The sequence below is a fragment of the Nelusetta ayraudi genome, unplaced genomic scaffold (genome assembly GCF_046127955.1).
Source record: "Nelusetta ayraudi isolate G7.1 ecotype Tasmania unplaced genomic scaffold, CSIRO-AGI_Nayr_v1 ptg000063l, whole genome shotgun sequence".
NCBI lineage: Eukaryota > Metazoa > Chordata > Actinopteri > Tetraodontiformes > Monacanthidae > Nelusetta > Nelusetta ayraudi.
The window spans coordinates 5,000,287-5,013,578 of record NW_027466113.1 but is presented as its reverse complement, the minus strand read 5'-3'; the positions used below and the strand labels follow the sequence as shown (position 1 = coordinate 5,013,578).

At 44.6% G+C, this 13,292-nt stretch overlaps 2 protein-coding genes across 3 annotated transcripts; one reads left to right on the top strand and one right to left on the bottom strand.

The window, feature by feature from the left end:
• The first annotated feature begins 480 nt into the window (after nt 1-480).
• Nucleotides 481-5,568, top strand: styk1b (serine/threonine/tyrosine kinase 1b). 2 transcript variants are annotated; one of them, XM_076041280.1, is made up of 10 exons: nt 481-913; nt 1,729-1,784; nt 1,932-2,102; nt 2,525-2,857; nt 2,954-3,135; nt 3,366-3,440; nt 3,604-3,812; nt 3,944-3,984; nt 4,075-4,171; nt 4,269-5,568. In XM_076041280.1, exons 2-10 carry the CDS (start codon nt 1,730-1,732, stop codon nt 4,459-4,461), a joined length of 1,356 nt encoding a protein of 451 aa, XP_075897395.1. In that variant the 5' UTR covers nt 481-913; nt 1,729; the 3' UTR covers nt 4,462-5,568. The 2 variants fall into 2 exon arrangements, with proteins under 2 accessions (XP_075897395.1, XP_075897394.1); XM_076041279.1 differs by having other exon boundaries at nt 482-913; nt 1,726-1,784.
• Nucleotides 5,569-5,594: 26 nt separating this feature from the next.
• On the bottom strand, nt 5,595-13,218 carry LOC142898348 (single-strand DNA endonuclease ASTE1-like). The gene is made up of 12 exons (XM_076041260.1): nt 13,042-13,218; nt 11,217-12,013; nt 10,376-10,693; nt 9,811-10,015; nt 9,546-9,702; nt 9,044-9,437; nt 7,989-8,079; nt 7,451-7,546; nt 7,139-7,221; nt 6,817-7,027; nt 6,377-6,515; nt 5,595-6,170 (listed from the first exon to the last, which is right to left on the bottom strand). The coding sequence occupies exons 1-12, from the start codon at nt 13,166-13,168 to the stop codon at nt 5,789-5,791; spliced, it is 3,000 nt and encodes a 999-aa protein (XP_075897375.1). The 5' UTR covers nt 13,169-13,218; the 3' UTR covers nt 5,595-5,788.
• Nucleotides 13,219-13,292: the final 74 nt, after the last annotated feature.

Sequence of the window (13,292 nt, the reverse complement as noted above, 5' to 3'; positions counted from 1 at the left end):
TCAACTATGAGAGTGTCAAAATGACTAGAACATTCAGCTTAGTTGCAGCTTGCTTAGTTGCCTCAGCTGAACCCAAAAGTGCTTAAAATCAGACGGCTGTTGTCTAAACTACAATGATTTTTTTTTTCTTTTAAAAAAAAAGCAAGTTTGATAAGTTAGTGCGTCATTAGCCAAGCCTTGAGGTCTCTTCATTCTTAAGACATGACACAGTTTTGGGTAACTGGTAGAAAACTAATTTTACTTAAGCATTATTATTTTTATTTTATTTTATTAAAAAACATTAAGGGAATTCATACACATGGAGTTGATCCATTCACCTGGAAACAAGAATAAAGAAGCTAATTATAACAGCCAGCTATATACTTAAAGTACAGTTGTAAAGCCTGTTATTCAAGTTCCGGAGCTATGAAGGTCAAACAAGACCAACAAAGGGACTAAAAACGACCAGGAGCCACACGACCAGTTTTTCTAAACAAAGAGGAGGGAGTGCGAAGGAGCAGCGACATACGTCAACCTAGCAGGGGGGGAAAGAAAAACAAATATTGAAGACGGCCTGGGCCAGAAGACACTTTGAGGCCGAGAGGACACGAGTAGCTCACCACAAACCTGATATCGGTCTGATACATCATCTCTGCCACTGGGAAGGTGGCAGGAAGAAGGAAGAGGTGAATTGCGGAGCGGAGGCTGTAGTTGTGCTGGGTGGAGTTACAAAACACTGACGTTGTCTGAGCGGAGAGCAGCACACAGATCCCCGGAGCCTGACAAATCACTGGTGGGAATAAAGACGATGAGGCTCTGAGAAACAGAAGCCGCAGCCGGACCCAGCGGGCAGAAGGTGTGGTGGGAGCATGAGCGTGGAATAACAGGAGGGATATTTTCTTTGGAGCAGAGAACACACGTGAGGAGAGCTGAGGTGAGGAGATCGTCAGCAAACCGTCTTTGTTTTACCCGCTCTTAAAATTGAATAAATAAATAAATGAAACATTTATCAGGTAAAGTCTCTCTGAGGTGTATTTGAGCCGGCTCTTACTCTTGTTTGCCCTGTGGGCGTGAAGTGCAGCAGTGGAAAGAAGAGTAAATGAAATGCAGAGGAACAGGTTCTGAGATGTTGCATCTGACGTTAAAGGATGAGGAATTTCTTTCTGAAGCTTCAGTGTTACTTTAGTTTGTGATTCATGAATTTATAGAAGCTCTTTTTCTTTTTTCAAAAAACATGGATATTCACCCTTGGATTTCTGTGTTTTGAAATGATCATGATTCTCTACAAAGCCCCTTTTTCCAAGACTGCATTGCTGTCAAATTATTGCATTCTGTGATACTTCAACCTCAACAACAAGTTCAAGAAAAACGTCAGCAATTGTTCAGCATGATGCCAGTGTTTAGTCTTTTAGAGTCACATGTTGTTTCCACATCTGAATTTCCTGGTCTCAGTTACACGTATGCCTCCTAGACACCTTCTCTTACCTGCCAGAGTCATATTACTACTCACACAGCCTGTTGCAGGTGTAAGAAAAGAAAAAGAAAGAAAAAAGAGAGAGAGTTCTGGGGTTTTCTAACGTGATCTGTTCTTTAAAATTGGCTATGTTTGATTAGTTACACTCGTTTGATTTCAAATTAATTAATGAACAGCCTCAAGTTACACCTCAACAGCAAGAATAAGATTGGTTTGTATGAACAGTTAAAACAGAGTGAATACTTCTTCATGTGATTTCCTTTAACCTGCAGCAGAATGTCGTCTGTATCGGAAGCAGACTACCGCTGCCAGCATGGAGACACAATCTGTGGTGAGTTTAGTTGTTTGTTTGTTTTTAATTTTCCAAAACAAGATGTAGTTCTCTTAATAGTCAGTAGAAGACGTTGACAGACGAGCGCAGACTGACTGCATGCCAGACGTGTGAGTGAAGATTGTGCCTGTTGTCGCCGCCTGCCAGAGATCCGGGTGTACGAGCAGGAGGTCATCATTGTGCCCACTCTGCTGCTCGCCTCCTTCTTGGTCACAATAGTCTTCATCTTCCTCCTGCGATTTTGCCCGGAGAGAGTCGACCGCATCCGGCCACAGGCCTCCAAGGTGACAACCAGGAGGATACTGCAGGGGATCGATGGTAAGTTGACCATTAAAAAGCTCTCAGAGTGTGTCTCAAATTAAACTGGATTGGATTGGATATGATAAACTCTCTAAGATCATATATTTCTATCATACTTTTAGTTGTCAAATCAAATCATTTTTGGTCTGATGTATTTTATTTGATAATGTCAAAAAGACAGGAGCCTAAAATACAATAATAATAACAAACACCACTGAAACAATTTATTTATTACTCAGAAGAGTGAAAGCTCTAACCAAAAGCGATGCAATTATACAGTAAATGTAATTTTGTAATTACACATACTCACTCTATTATTACTTTCAATGTGAGCAAACCAGCCACACAAAGTTGTTTTTTTTTTGCTTTTTGTTTTTGACCACTGTCCAGGATTTCTAACAACAATTCCTTTTTCTCCTCTCCTCTCTTTCCATCCGCAGCTCCTCCAGGTATCAACGTCCTGGAGCACGAGAGTATTGCCCTGGACATGCCCAGCTCCTACTCGACCTTCCACCCTCCCAACACGTACGCCCCCAGAAGTGGCCTGCCGCCCGCGGTCAAACCCGCGACCCCGCCCGACCCCAAGGAGGAGCCGTTCAAGCCCAGTTTCACTCCCATCGTCCAGCCCAGGGAGCTGCCTCGGCAGAGGCTGCCCGAGTCCTTCAACCTGGTCACCCCTCTGCCCAGCGCCTTCTCGCTGCGCACCGACTGCCCTGTGTCCCTGTACAGAGCTCGTATGGAAAACAGGAATGTGGTTCTGCGAGTCCTGAAAGGTAGAGGGAGAGGGGGAGAAAAATAATCAACAAGTCAATCAAACGCCAATGGGAGTCGCTTCTGTCACATCGCAGTTCCGACCTTTCTTCCCACAGACTCTGCCGATGCCACAGAGAGGCACAACTTCTTGGGCTTCGCCTCCTTCCTGGCCCAGCTGGGACCGCATCCCTTCCTGCCGGAGCTCCTCGGCGTGGTATCGCTTCGGGCTCCCCTGGTTACAGTGGTGGAGGAGGTGGAGAACCGAGACCTGCTCAGCCTCCTGTGGAGATGCAGAGATGTAAATCCAATCGAAACTACACCAACAAAAAATATTTAGAAAAACAATACATCCATATTTGAAATAAATAATGGTTTATTAAAACATTATATATGTTTTATATACAGTATTTATATATAAAACACACACACATATATGTATACAGTACACACACACACACACACACACACACACACACACGTATATATATACATATATTTATTGTTATTTATTGTTCAATTTTTTTTAAGGATAAGGTGAACTCCCCATGTGAGATGACTGAAAGGAGAATACTCACCATGGCCCAACAGGTGGCCTCGGCACTGGTCAGTATGCCGATAAATGCAAAGTCTTCTTTTTTTTTTATGCCTCCACTATTATACAAACAACAGCTGATTTTTGACCAGGCTCAACCTGGCTATTTATTTGCCATCGCCAAATATATTGTAAGCAATGTTGAAGTCGATTTTCTTTCCACCCTCACATCAGGAGTTCCTTCACGGTAAAAATTTCCTGCATGGAAACATCCGGGCCCGCGGTGTTCTTGTCACCAAGGAGTTCACCGCCAAGCTTTGGGGCCTTCACGGTGTTTACATGAGGAACAACAAGGGGACCAGTCAGAGAGAAGATCCTAGTATGAAGAAGTGGCAGGCCCCAGAGCTCTTAGCCAAGCGAATCCCTGGCCAGAGCAGCGACATGTGAGTTTTCCATCTACATCTGTACACCCACCTTTTTTCTCTGTCCCACTGCTGCCGTGTAAACGGTTATTCATTTCTCCCATGCTTTTACTGGGAGACTCTAACCCCTTTATCCTCACTTGTCCTTCCAGCTGGTCCTTTGGCATTTTACTGTTTGAAATGGCGACACTTGGTACGTTTACCTTTGTCCATGATACCATTTTTTGTCAGTGCTGCAATCAAAGGAATCTGTACCTCTAAAATGACCTCCGTCTCGATCCAGGGGAAGCCCCATTTGCAGAAATCCCAGTCAATGAACTGTTGCAGTTTCATCAACGGGGGAAAAGCCTGAAAAAACCTCCCAACTGCTCCAACACGCTGTATGTATCAACGGCATGCACTGGAGTTTGTGCTATTATAACACCTCTGCCAACATCAAGAAGAGTTCAGACTCTTTTTTTCCCCTCCTATCCTCAGATACTCCATCATCAAGGCTTGCTGCCAGTGGAAGGATCAGGATCGACCGTCTCTGGCTGAGGTGAGCCGCAAGCTTACGTCAGCGGAGAAAAGTGCCTCAGACAAAGTCCTCAAGGTGCCGACGACTGTTAACATCGAGCAGTATCTGCAGGAGGCGGGATACGGCGAAGCCAACAGCTACACCGTCTTCTGACAGAGCCGCTTCTGTCCAAAGTAAATTGCACTATACTCGTCGCAATGGTGCACTTCCGAAAAAACGAGACACTTCAGGTGCAATAAAAAAAACTCCACTGTTCACTTTGATGTTTTTTCTTCCTTTTTGATTTGCTGAAATAGAAAAAGAGAGCAACTGCAGAGCAAACACGCTGTTTGATATGACACATTTACTTTGAACTGAGACCTTCACCTGCAGAGGTAACAGGGAGACACGTCAAGATGATGTGAACTTGACAAATGTACAGCTGCTGCAACATGTGCTTGGAGTTGATACTGTTGTCATGGTGGTTTACAAATGAATGTTACTGCTACATGTTGGTATGCTTATTGGCAAGGTATGCTAATGAATTGTGGAATAGAAAGATGTGATTCTTGTCAGGTCTGTCAAACTTGTTGAATGTTACATGTAGAGGTCATAAATGTTGATGGGATGATTTTTTGCTTTTGCTTTTTTTGTTTCACAGCATGAACACCTGTGCTTTAGACTGGACTCGACTTTGTTTGTAATTTCATTTCAAATGTCAACTTTTGGGCATTTGAATGGTTCCATTTTCATGCAAAATCACCACAACCAATCTTTTTTTCCTTCAATATGTGTTTCCTGCCTGGCTGTGAACTCCTCACAGGGCCACACTCATTTTACCCCCTTCGAAACATGTGTAAAGTAGAGCAGAGCATCAGTTTTAGCAAGAAACTGAAAGCTAGCATTGCTCGAAACAGAGAGCTATATATAGCCCTCTATGCTGTTTACTGAAGGTTTTTGGGATAATAAACCCTAACGAACAGCATTAGGAGTCTGAATTCTAACATTTTACAAAATTTAAACTGAAATTAAACAGTTAAAAATATTATTTTAAAAACAGTTATAAGAACGCGCACTTCTGTAATCGAAACTGTATGAATTTGTTCATACTGCTTGAATTCATGACCTGACAGTGTGCAAACAAAAAATTGAAAATGGAAAATTCCATCTCATCTAATACTGGCAAATGGAATAAAGTAATGTTTTGTGACACTAAAATATTAAATGTACTCATGCTGAAATACTGTTTAAATAAAAGGGTGACATCTGAAACAGCAAGAAGTTGATAAGAGTGTTTATTTATATTACAAGAATTTAAAAGACCTTAAGGAAGACAACAAAGTTAAAGTTAATCTATTGTTCATATATTAAAACAGTGTTGATTGATCTCAGCTTGGCTTACATTTAGTGTGAAAAATAAACAAACACACACAAACCTGATTGTAAGCATACAAAAACACATTCATGTAAATGTGCAGCAGATCAGAGTTGGCATGATGGATCAGATAAGGTATTTCCCTCTGCGCTCGCCTTTGCAAACCATCACCGTGTTGCTGTTCCACTTCCTTTTGTCTTTTGCCGTGTGACGAGCTTTCAGCGACACCATGTGACCAAGGTCGACATCCTCCAGGGCCCTGACTGCTGCAGCTTCCTCCTCTTCGTCGTAGAGCCGCCGCATGTCAGCAACAGTCTCTTTGACTGGTGGCTGGTGCCCCTGGTGAAACGCCCTCCTCCTACGAGGCTGCCGGGAGTCAAACCTCCGGACGATGGCCAGCATGTTTTTGTACTCAAGAACACGTGACAGATCCTTTTTCAGGAAGTTCTTGAGTTTTCTTGACATCATTTGCTGGATCAAGTGGTGGACCAACGCTCCCTCGTATAGCCTGTAAGGACCATGGATTGATACGATGAATCTGGATGAAAGATTGAATGATTTCTGATCTGCAGTTCATCCTCAACTGGTGCCAATTGAGACATTTCCAACACTGATTTCAATAAGTGTACTACTTTGGGCACCTGGTTTACATTAGCTGCCTTATTAGATTATTCTCAGGGGCAAAGGAAGTGGTTGCGTCCTGTTAAGACTCACCTGGAGATGTGTGGCTGAGGAAGGGGATCGTGCAGCAGCTTGTTCAGGTAGATGCACCCCTTCACGCAGCTTTGCCATTGAATGACATTGTGAGCCATGGAATGACTTAGGTCAAACTCAGTTCTCTCAAAGAGCAGAGCTGCAAATCCAAGGGACACAAAAACACACTCATGAGACCAGCATCAGGCTATGAGTGTCACATGGGGAGAGTCCATCTCACCCAATTCCACAGCAATATCTCCCTCCAAGTTATGACCTACAAATTTAGCCAACAAAGCCCAGCTGAGGAGCATGAGCATTGTCTGAGGTTGTTGATATTTGACAACGCTCTATTGTGTGCGTAACTACGTGTGTGTGTGTGTGTGTGTGTATGTGTGTGAGTGTGTGTGTGTGTTCTAATTTAAAAGAAAAAAAACAATCAAACAGGTCTTGTATCATACCTGCCTCAGGACTCTGTGATGCCCCAACGCTCAACCCCAGCAGCAGCGCTTTCAGCAGCTGCACGTCAGGAGTGGGCCGAGCGTTCTGCCACCAGTAACAGGTGACGGCCACTGGGAGTTGCAGTTCAGACGGAAGACGGCTCAGAGAGGCCTTAAGCTTGTTCACGTTAAGCGCTTCCAACAACACCTGAAGTCGCAGGGAGTGCTCCGCCTGGAGAAAGAGGAGCAGCACGAAACAGTTCAATACACCTTCAGAGATGGCACTCAAACACTCTGCATTACAATGAGGAAGATGGTTCATCTGATGAGGAAACTGGATCACCTCAGGCAGTGAGTCGAGGGCTAGGTCGTTGATTGTGGCAGTGACAACAGGTTGAACACGGATATTCTTCAGATTGTCTAAATCTGAAGAATATCCGTGTTCAACCAATGAGAGGCCTTTGTAAAGCGCTTTGGGGATACCGTGAAGGTGTTGGAAAGCGCTACATAAGTGCAGTCCATTTACCAATTACCATTTAGCAGTAGTAGTAGTATTAGCAGTACGAGTAATAGTCGAATAGTAGCAGTATTATATTATTATTATCGCTGTTTCTAACTGTAGGCATGCAGTTCTGGAGCTCTATAGTGTTCATACCTGACTGAAAGTATAGAAGATTGACCAGGTTGGATCCGTCGATCACCAGCGGTCCTCCCCCGAACGACCAGTCCCGGTAGATGCCTGAGCTGTCCTCTATGCGGTTGGTGAGACCCCGAACACCCATTATGTGTCTGTGTGTGTGCGGAAGGTGACCGCAGTGGCATCGCTTTTAAACGCACTGAACACAGGTTCAGCCGGTGCCTGACTGAGCACCGGTTCTAGAGGATTACACCGCCAAAGCACTGGCTGCGTTTCAATTTTCAGGTAAGTTTTGTTTTCCTGAAATCAGAGGGAGCACCTGCATCCAATAAACACACACGCGTGTACACTATTGGTTTCGTTTTCTGATGTCTTCGGGCAGGGCAGGGCAGGGCAAACGTCGGACAGGTCTGTCAGGTTTGTCACAGGGCTGCACAGACAGACAAACAACCGCCCAAGCACGCACTCACACCCACAAACAAATTACGCCTCAAAAACGCGCCATGCCTAGTTTGAGCACACACACTGACTTCAATGGCCGCGGAATGCTGCGTACCTGTGAACGGGCTGCAGATGCTTTCGGTGTGTTTTGGCCTAGAGTTCCCACCTCGCCACACGGGCATTTTGGTGGGCAGTATGCTAAGAAACTAAAACAGACAGATAAATCAGCCATACAGTCAAACCTATCGCTGCTAAAGGTGAGGTGGGAGGTTGACAGATATAGAGTCACATGGTTCAAGTTGGAGTTAAGGATTGACCCACCTCTCATTCATCGCTAGTCAGCGCTGAAGATGGTCTTGTGGTTCACATCGCTGACTCCCCACCACTAGGACACAAGATCAACTCTCAGCATGGACTCCAGAGGTTCACTGTTGTTGGTGTGCAGTCCGCCAAGAAACTAAAACAGGTGCAAAACATTTACCTGCTCATAATGAGGTTGGGCCGAAACCAAGCCAACAAAAATCTGCAGGAATGGAAATAATCAAATTCTTCATAGGGATTGACAAATATATATTTAATAATTAAATATGTCTCATGAAGAAACTGAATCCCAAGTTGGACAGTAGCATGACGATGATGATGATGATGATGATGATGATGATGATGAAGTCTTGTCTCAGCTAGATGGAATACATGTGTGAATGAGGAAAACATCTAGTGGACCGTCAGAGGTGACAGGGAGTATATAATAAAGACGGTGGAGGTGGATTTTCTGTGAAGAATCAACAGTCAAAGCAAAGGCAACAAAGATAGTTGGATCCAAATCTGGAGTTCTTTAAATGTGACATGTTCCCCTATAGTAGGAGAGGATAGTGGGGATCAGAGAAAGAGTGACTAATGGAAAAAACCTGAACTAGCATTTTTGAAAATCACTTACAAGATTTTAGGCTTCATGTGCAAATTTAAGCTTAAAGTTCTCATAAAAACATCATTTTTTTGCTGCCCTCTTGGGGGCAAATATGTTATTGCAACATTCAAAAGGTCAATTTATAGATCTTTTCTTTGAAACGTAATCATATCCTTAGCAGAATGAACAAGTGCACGTGCTGACGTAACACTGTTATGTTGACTCGGCAACATCAAGTCAAGTTGGATAAAACTTTGCTATACGTCGACGTGACCCCCTTTGCGGCAATGTTTGAGGACGACCATTGGGTTACTGCCTGACATGTTTTTGTTCCAATGTCCACTGTTCCACTGTCTCCTGTTTCTCATGAAACGCATCCTCAGTGACACCATTTGCTCTAGGTCGAGACCGCTGAGAGACCTGTTGGCAGCGGCCTCTTCCTCGGGTTCGAACAGCTGCTCCCAGTCTGTGACCTCCTGGAGGTGTTCCCCTTGAGCCTCCCTCCCTCTGCGAGGCTGCTGACAGTCAAACTGTCGGACAATGGCCAGCATGTCTTCGTACTCTTCCACCATTGACACGTTCTGCTTCAGGAGATTATTGACTTTTCCTGGTGTCATTAGCTGCACCAAACAGTGGACCAAAGCTCCTTCGTACAGCCTGTAACGAGGAGGGAGGGGATTCAGAATTCAGCATTTCTTTGCAGTTCAGCTTGAGGAAGAAAAAAAATGTGGGTGAATGTAATGGATCAGCGCTGTCAAGACTCGCCTGGAGATTTGTGGTTCTGGTAGGGGGAGGCCCAGCAGCTGGTTGAGTTGGACACTGTCCTTCAGGCAGATTTGCCATTGGGTGACACTATAAATCAAAGCCACATTCGATCCTTTGGAAATACTTGAGTCAAACTCATGGCTCTTAATTTCTGCAACTGCAAACAGAAAGACACACATTCAAGAATAATGACCTGCACTCACAAAAAGACAGAATTCACAAAAGTCAATTTGCTATCTAGATTTTAAAAAACAGATGTTCGCACCTTCCTCTTGACTCTGCGACGCTCCAACACTCAGTCCCAGCAGCAGTGCTTTCAGCAGCCGCTCACCCAAAGTAGGCCGTGCATTTTGCCACCAGTAGCAGGTGACGGCCACTGGGAGGCGCAGCTCAGGCCGGAGACGGCTGAGAGCGGCCTCACTCACCCCGAGAGCCTTCAGGAGCACAGACAGACGATGGCAGTGCTCCACCTGGGGAGAAGAAGCAGAAGGAGATAGTTTGAAGTCACTCCCACGATCAGATTCGCATTTCCAATAAGAAATTAACCGCTTAGTGTTTCATTTTGTTTAATGGCAAATTCTCTGCGTCTACTTCTGACCAGATGAAACTGAATGTGTTCTTATTCTTTCAACAATAGGGGTTTGGTTACATGAACTTGCTGACAATACATTGAAATTTTGCCCAAGACTTCATCATTTCATTGTCTTTCATCATCTCACTTTTATGTGGATGCATACTTAATGTATGACTGTGGTTCTTAAAAAGAAAAAAAGAAAAAATCACAGCATCCCCGCTAGAATAAAGTAGACTCCACCACCGCTTTGACTCACCTTGTGCAGTGAATCGAGCTGCAGGTTCTCACTGGTGATTTGGAAGACAGGTGAGACATGGATGTCCTCCAGCTTGAGACCCACCCTGTCGGTCTCTACCACCTCCACAGGATGGATGGATGAATGCCCTTCACGTAGCAGAAGCCCATACATCACCCGGCGAAGAGGCCTTGATGTCAGGTAAGCGCTTGGCAGGTCAATGGACCCTACACAAATACCGAGGACCCTTCTCTTGAGGCGTAGAACTTCCAGGATGTCCGTGGTCATCTTACCCTGAACAAGGAGAGGAGGGATCCAGTCGGGGATCACATCTGCTGCCTACAGAAGGGCAACATATAAAAGAATTTGATTTACTGGAGCTATGAAGAATTCCAGTTCATTAATTTTTGTTTGTAGGGGGCCAAAACAAAAAAAAAGTCCATGATACATATTCATAAATAAATACAATTATAAAAATCAGTTCACCATTGACAACGGACTAGTGATAAAAGATCAGTATAGATTCTTACTATTTTCATCTACTTTCCAAAAGTCCTTGAGTTTTAAACAGATATAACTAAATAAGAAAAAAAAAAACATTTCTTCCTTGAAATAATGAAATAACACGTTTTTAAAAAATGACTAAGGAATATCTTGTCTGTGTGCGAATGGCTGTTTGTCATTATTGTCTTTAAGTGGCCCTGCGATGAACTGGGTGTCACCTTGCCTTCACCCTGTGACAGCTAGAATAAGCTCCAGCTGACCCCTGTCACCCTGAGTTCAGGAATAAGCGGGCATTGAAAATGGATGGATGGATGGTATTTTGTGTCTTAAAATACCATCAGGTGCAGCCTTTTCTTACCTCTGGAAATGAAGGTAGTGTCCCATCAGTGAAGAAGTTCTTCAGGCGACTGTGAGGGAGCCAGTACTCCTGCATTCCCTCATACAAAGCATCCCGCACCTTCTGCCTTTTCTCCTTGAGCAGGCCCGGCATTAGCTCCAATGTTGCCTCCACAGCCTCCTCATACAGCTGGAAGCGCTTCAGCCAACACAGCAGACCCTGAAGACGGCTCCAGTTCTCTTCAATGTCTGGAGAGAACTCGTTCCATCTGATGGGCCACTTCTGTTTGGCCAAGACACCAAACATGGGAAGGAGCTGTTTCTGGATCCCGAAGACGGTGCAAAAATTGGAGGTGCTGTAGTTCTTGCAGGTGATGAAGCTCTGTGAATCTCTCTGCGCCAGCGCCCTCCACTGGAAATGAGAGAGAGGCAGCATCCCTGCTGGGATGTCGAGGATGTAGAAGTCGCTGTCAGAGGAGAGGACCGGGCAGTCCCACTCGTTAGCCAGGGCAGCAATCTCCTGGTCGCCCTCCTCATAGCACACTACCATTGGGACCTTCAGTCGCACCAGAGTCTGTTTGAACACCAGGCTGGCCAGCAGGGGAAGAATGTTCTCCTGCGAGCCCTCCACCGCTGCTTGATGTGCTTGACAGATACGCTTCTCCACTTTGTAAGTCAGTGTGCGCTTCTTGCCAATAGCATCCTTGCTTACCTGCAGCACCACATAAGGGGAGACGCTGCATGTCCTGAGGGCAGTGATGAAATTCTCAATCAGCTCCTCAAAAGCAGCGTACTCTCCACCATGGTTCTGGTCCAGACCTGACCACAGGGGGGCAGAACAGACAGTTTAGTTTATGAAGGAAAAAATTACGGAAACTGCAAACACAAGAGGCAACTTGGATTTTATGGTTCTAGCGTTGCATTCACAGTCCACTTAAAAGTAGAAAAAAAAAAATTAATGTTCAAAATTTTGGTGCGTTACTACACTGTTTGATAAACAAACAAACAAACAAATAAATAAACGTTATGTTATGATATTAAAAACTATAGTATTCGGCGGAACAAAGTTCTTTTAGGAAAGCTTTTAACACGGACCCCTTTAATCAGACAGGTGTGCAATCTCGTACACCTGTGTGTGTGAGAGCCATGGTGGTGGTCCCAACTGCGGTCAGTTGTCTACGTTGTGCTCGAGGGAGACTAGTTAACCCTTATGGAAAGCTAGAAGTTCGGAAGTATCAAGGTATTTGTTTCAAGGAGGCTGTGGGTCGGTGTTTTGTGTTGTTGTTGTTGTTGTTGTTGTTGTTTAACAAAAAAAAAAAAGACCCAACATCTGCCTGTGCGCGTGAGAAAAAGAGCAAAATAGCTGCAGTACGTCTGAATATTAAAAAAATATATATATATTGCACAACCTTTTCCTCTATCATTTTATAACAAATGATTTATGAGGTTGCGAGGCATGATGAGTCATATCTCTTCCTGAACAATAAAACACGTCAAATATTCAGATAGTGCCAAACAACAAATATAAGCTGTGCTTAAAAGTTCGCCCTCGACGGAGACCACCAAGATTATGACGTTCGCCGAGTGACTCAGCACAAAGCTTTCGAGCTGTGTAAAACCAATCGCGACCATTTTCCAGACATTTCTCCTTGGAGTCATAATTTCCGATGTGTCCTGACTTCAACTCATTGCGCCACGTAACGCGGAAGTCAGGGTGCTGTAGACAAAACAACACGCGAGCGACGAGATTCTGTTTCGCTTGAGTCTGGCTCGGTACTTCAAACGATTTTTGTTGTCTGCTTGTTTTGATGCTGACCGGCTGGAGGGCGGACGGAGCTGTGTCCTACCAGAATCAAAGTAGAGCTGTTTGATCAGATCACAGCCGTCGATCACGAGCCGGTTATTCCCGAACAGTACATCATGATAGATGTCCCGGTGGGTCTCCAAGAGAGCGGTGAGACGACGAACCCCCATCCCGACTGTCTGTAGTCTTCCGCAGTGACGTTGAGTTGTCCGGACCTTGAACCCTAGTGACTTCAGCAGGATGAATCATCCTCATGAGTCAGTACATGACATACGGAATTGATTTTTTTTTTTT

Excerpts from the sequence above, each read along its gene's own strand:
- styk1b (XM_076041280.1), top strand. The coding sequence starts at position 1,730 with ATGTCGTCTGTATCGGAAGCAGACTACCGCTGCCAGCATGGAGACACA. Across the intron at positions 3,136-3,365 it reads TCCTGTGGAGATGCAGAGAT|GATAAGGTGAACTCCCCATG; the intron begins GTAAATCCAATC and ends ATTTTTTTTAAG. Across the intron at positions 3,441-3,603 it reads AACAGGTGGCCTCGGCACTG|GAGTTCCTTCACGGTAAAAA; the intron begins GTCAGTATGCCG and ends CCCTCACATCAG.
- LOC142898348 (XM_076041260.1), bottom strand. The coding sequence starts at position 13,168 with ATGGGGGTTCGTCGTCTCACCGCTCTCTTGGAGACCCACCGGGACATC. Across the intron at positions 10,016-10,375 it reads AGCTCGATTCACTGCACAAG|GTGGAGCACTGCCATCGTCT; the intron begins GTGAGTCAAAGC and ends TCTTCTCCCCAG. Across the intron at positions 9,438-9,545 it reads CCAGAACCACAAATCTCCAG|GCTGTACGAAGGAGCTTTGG; the intron begins GCGAGTCTTGAC and ends TCCTCGTTACAG.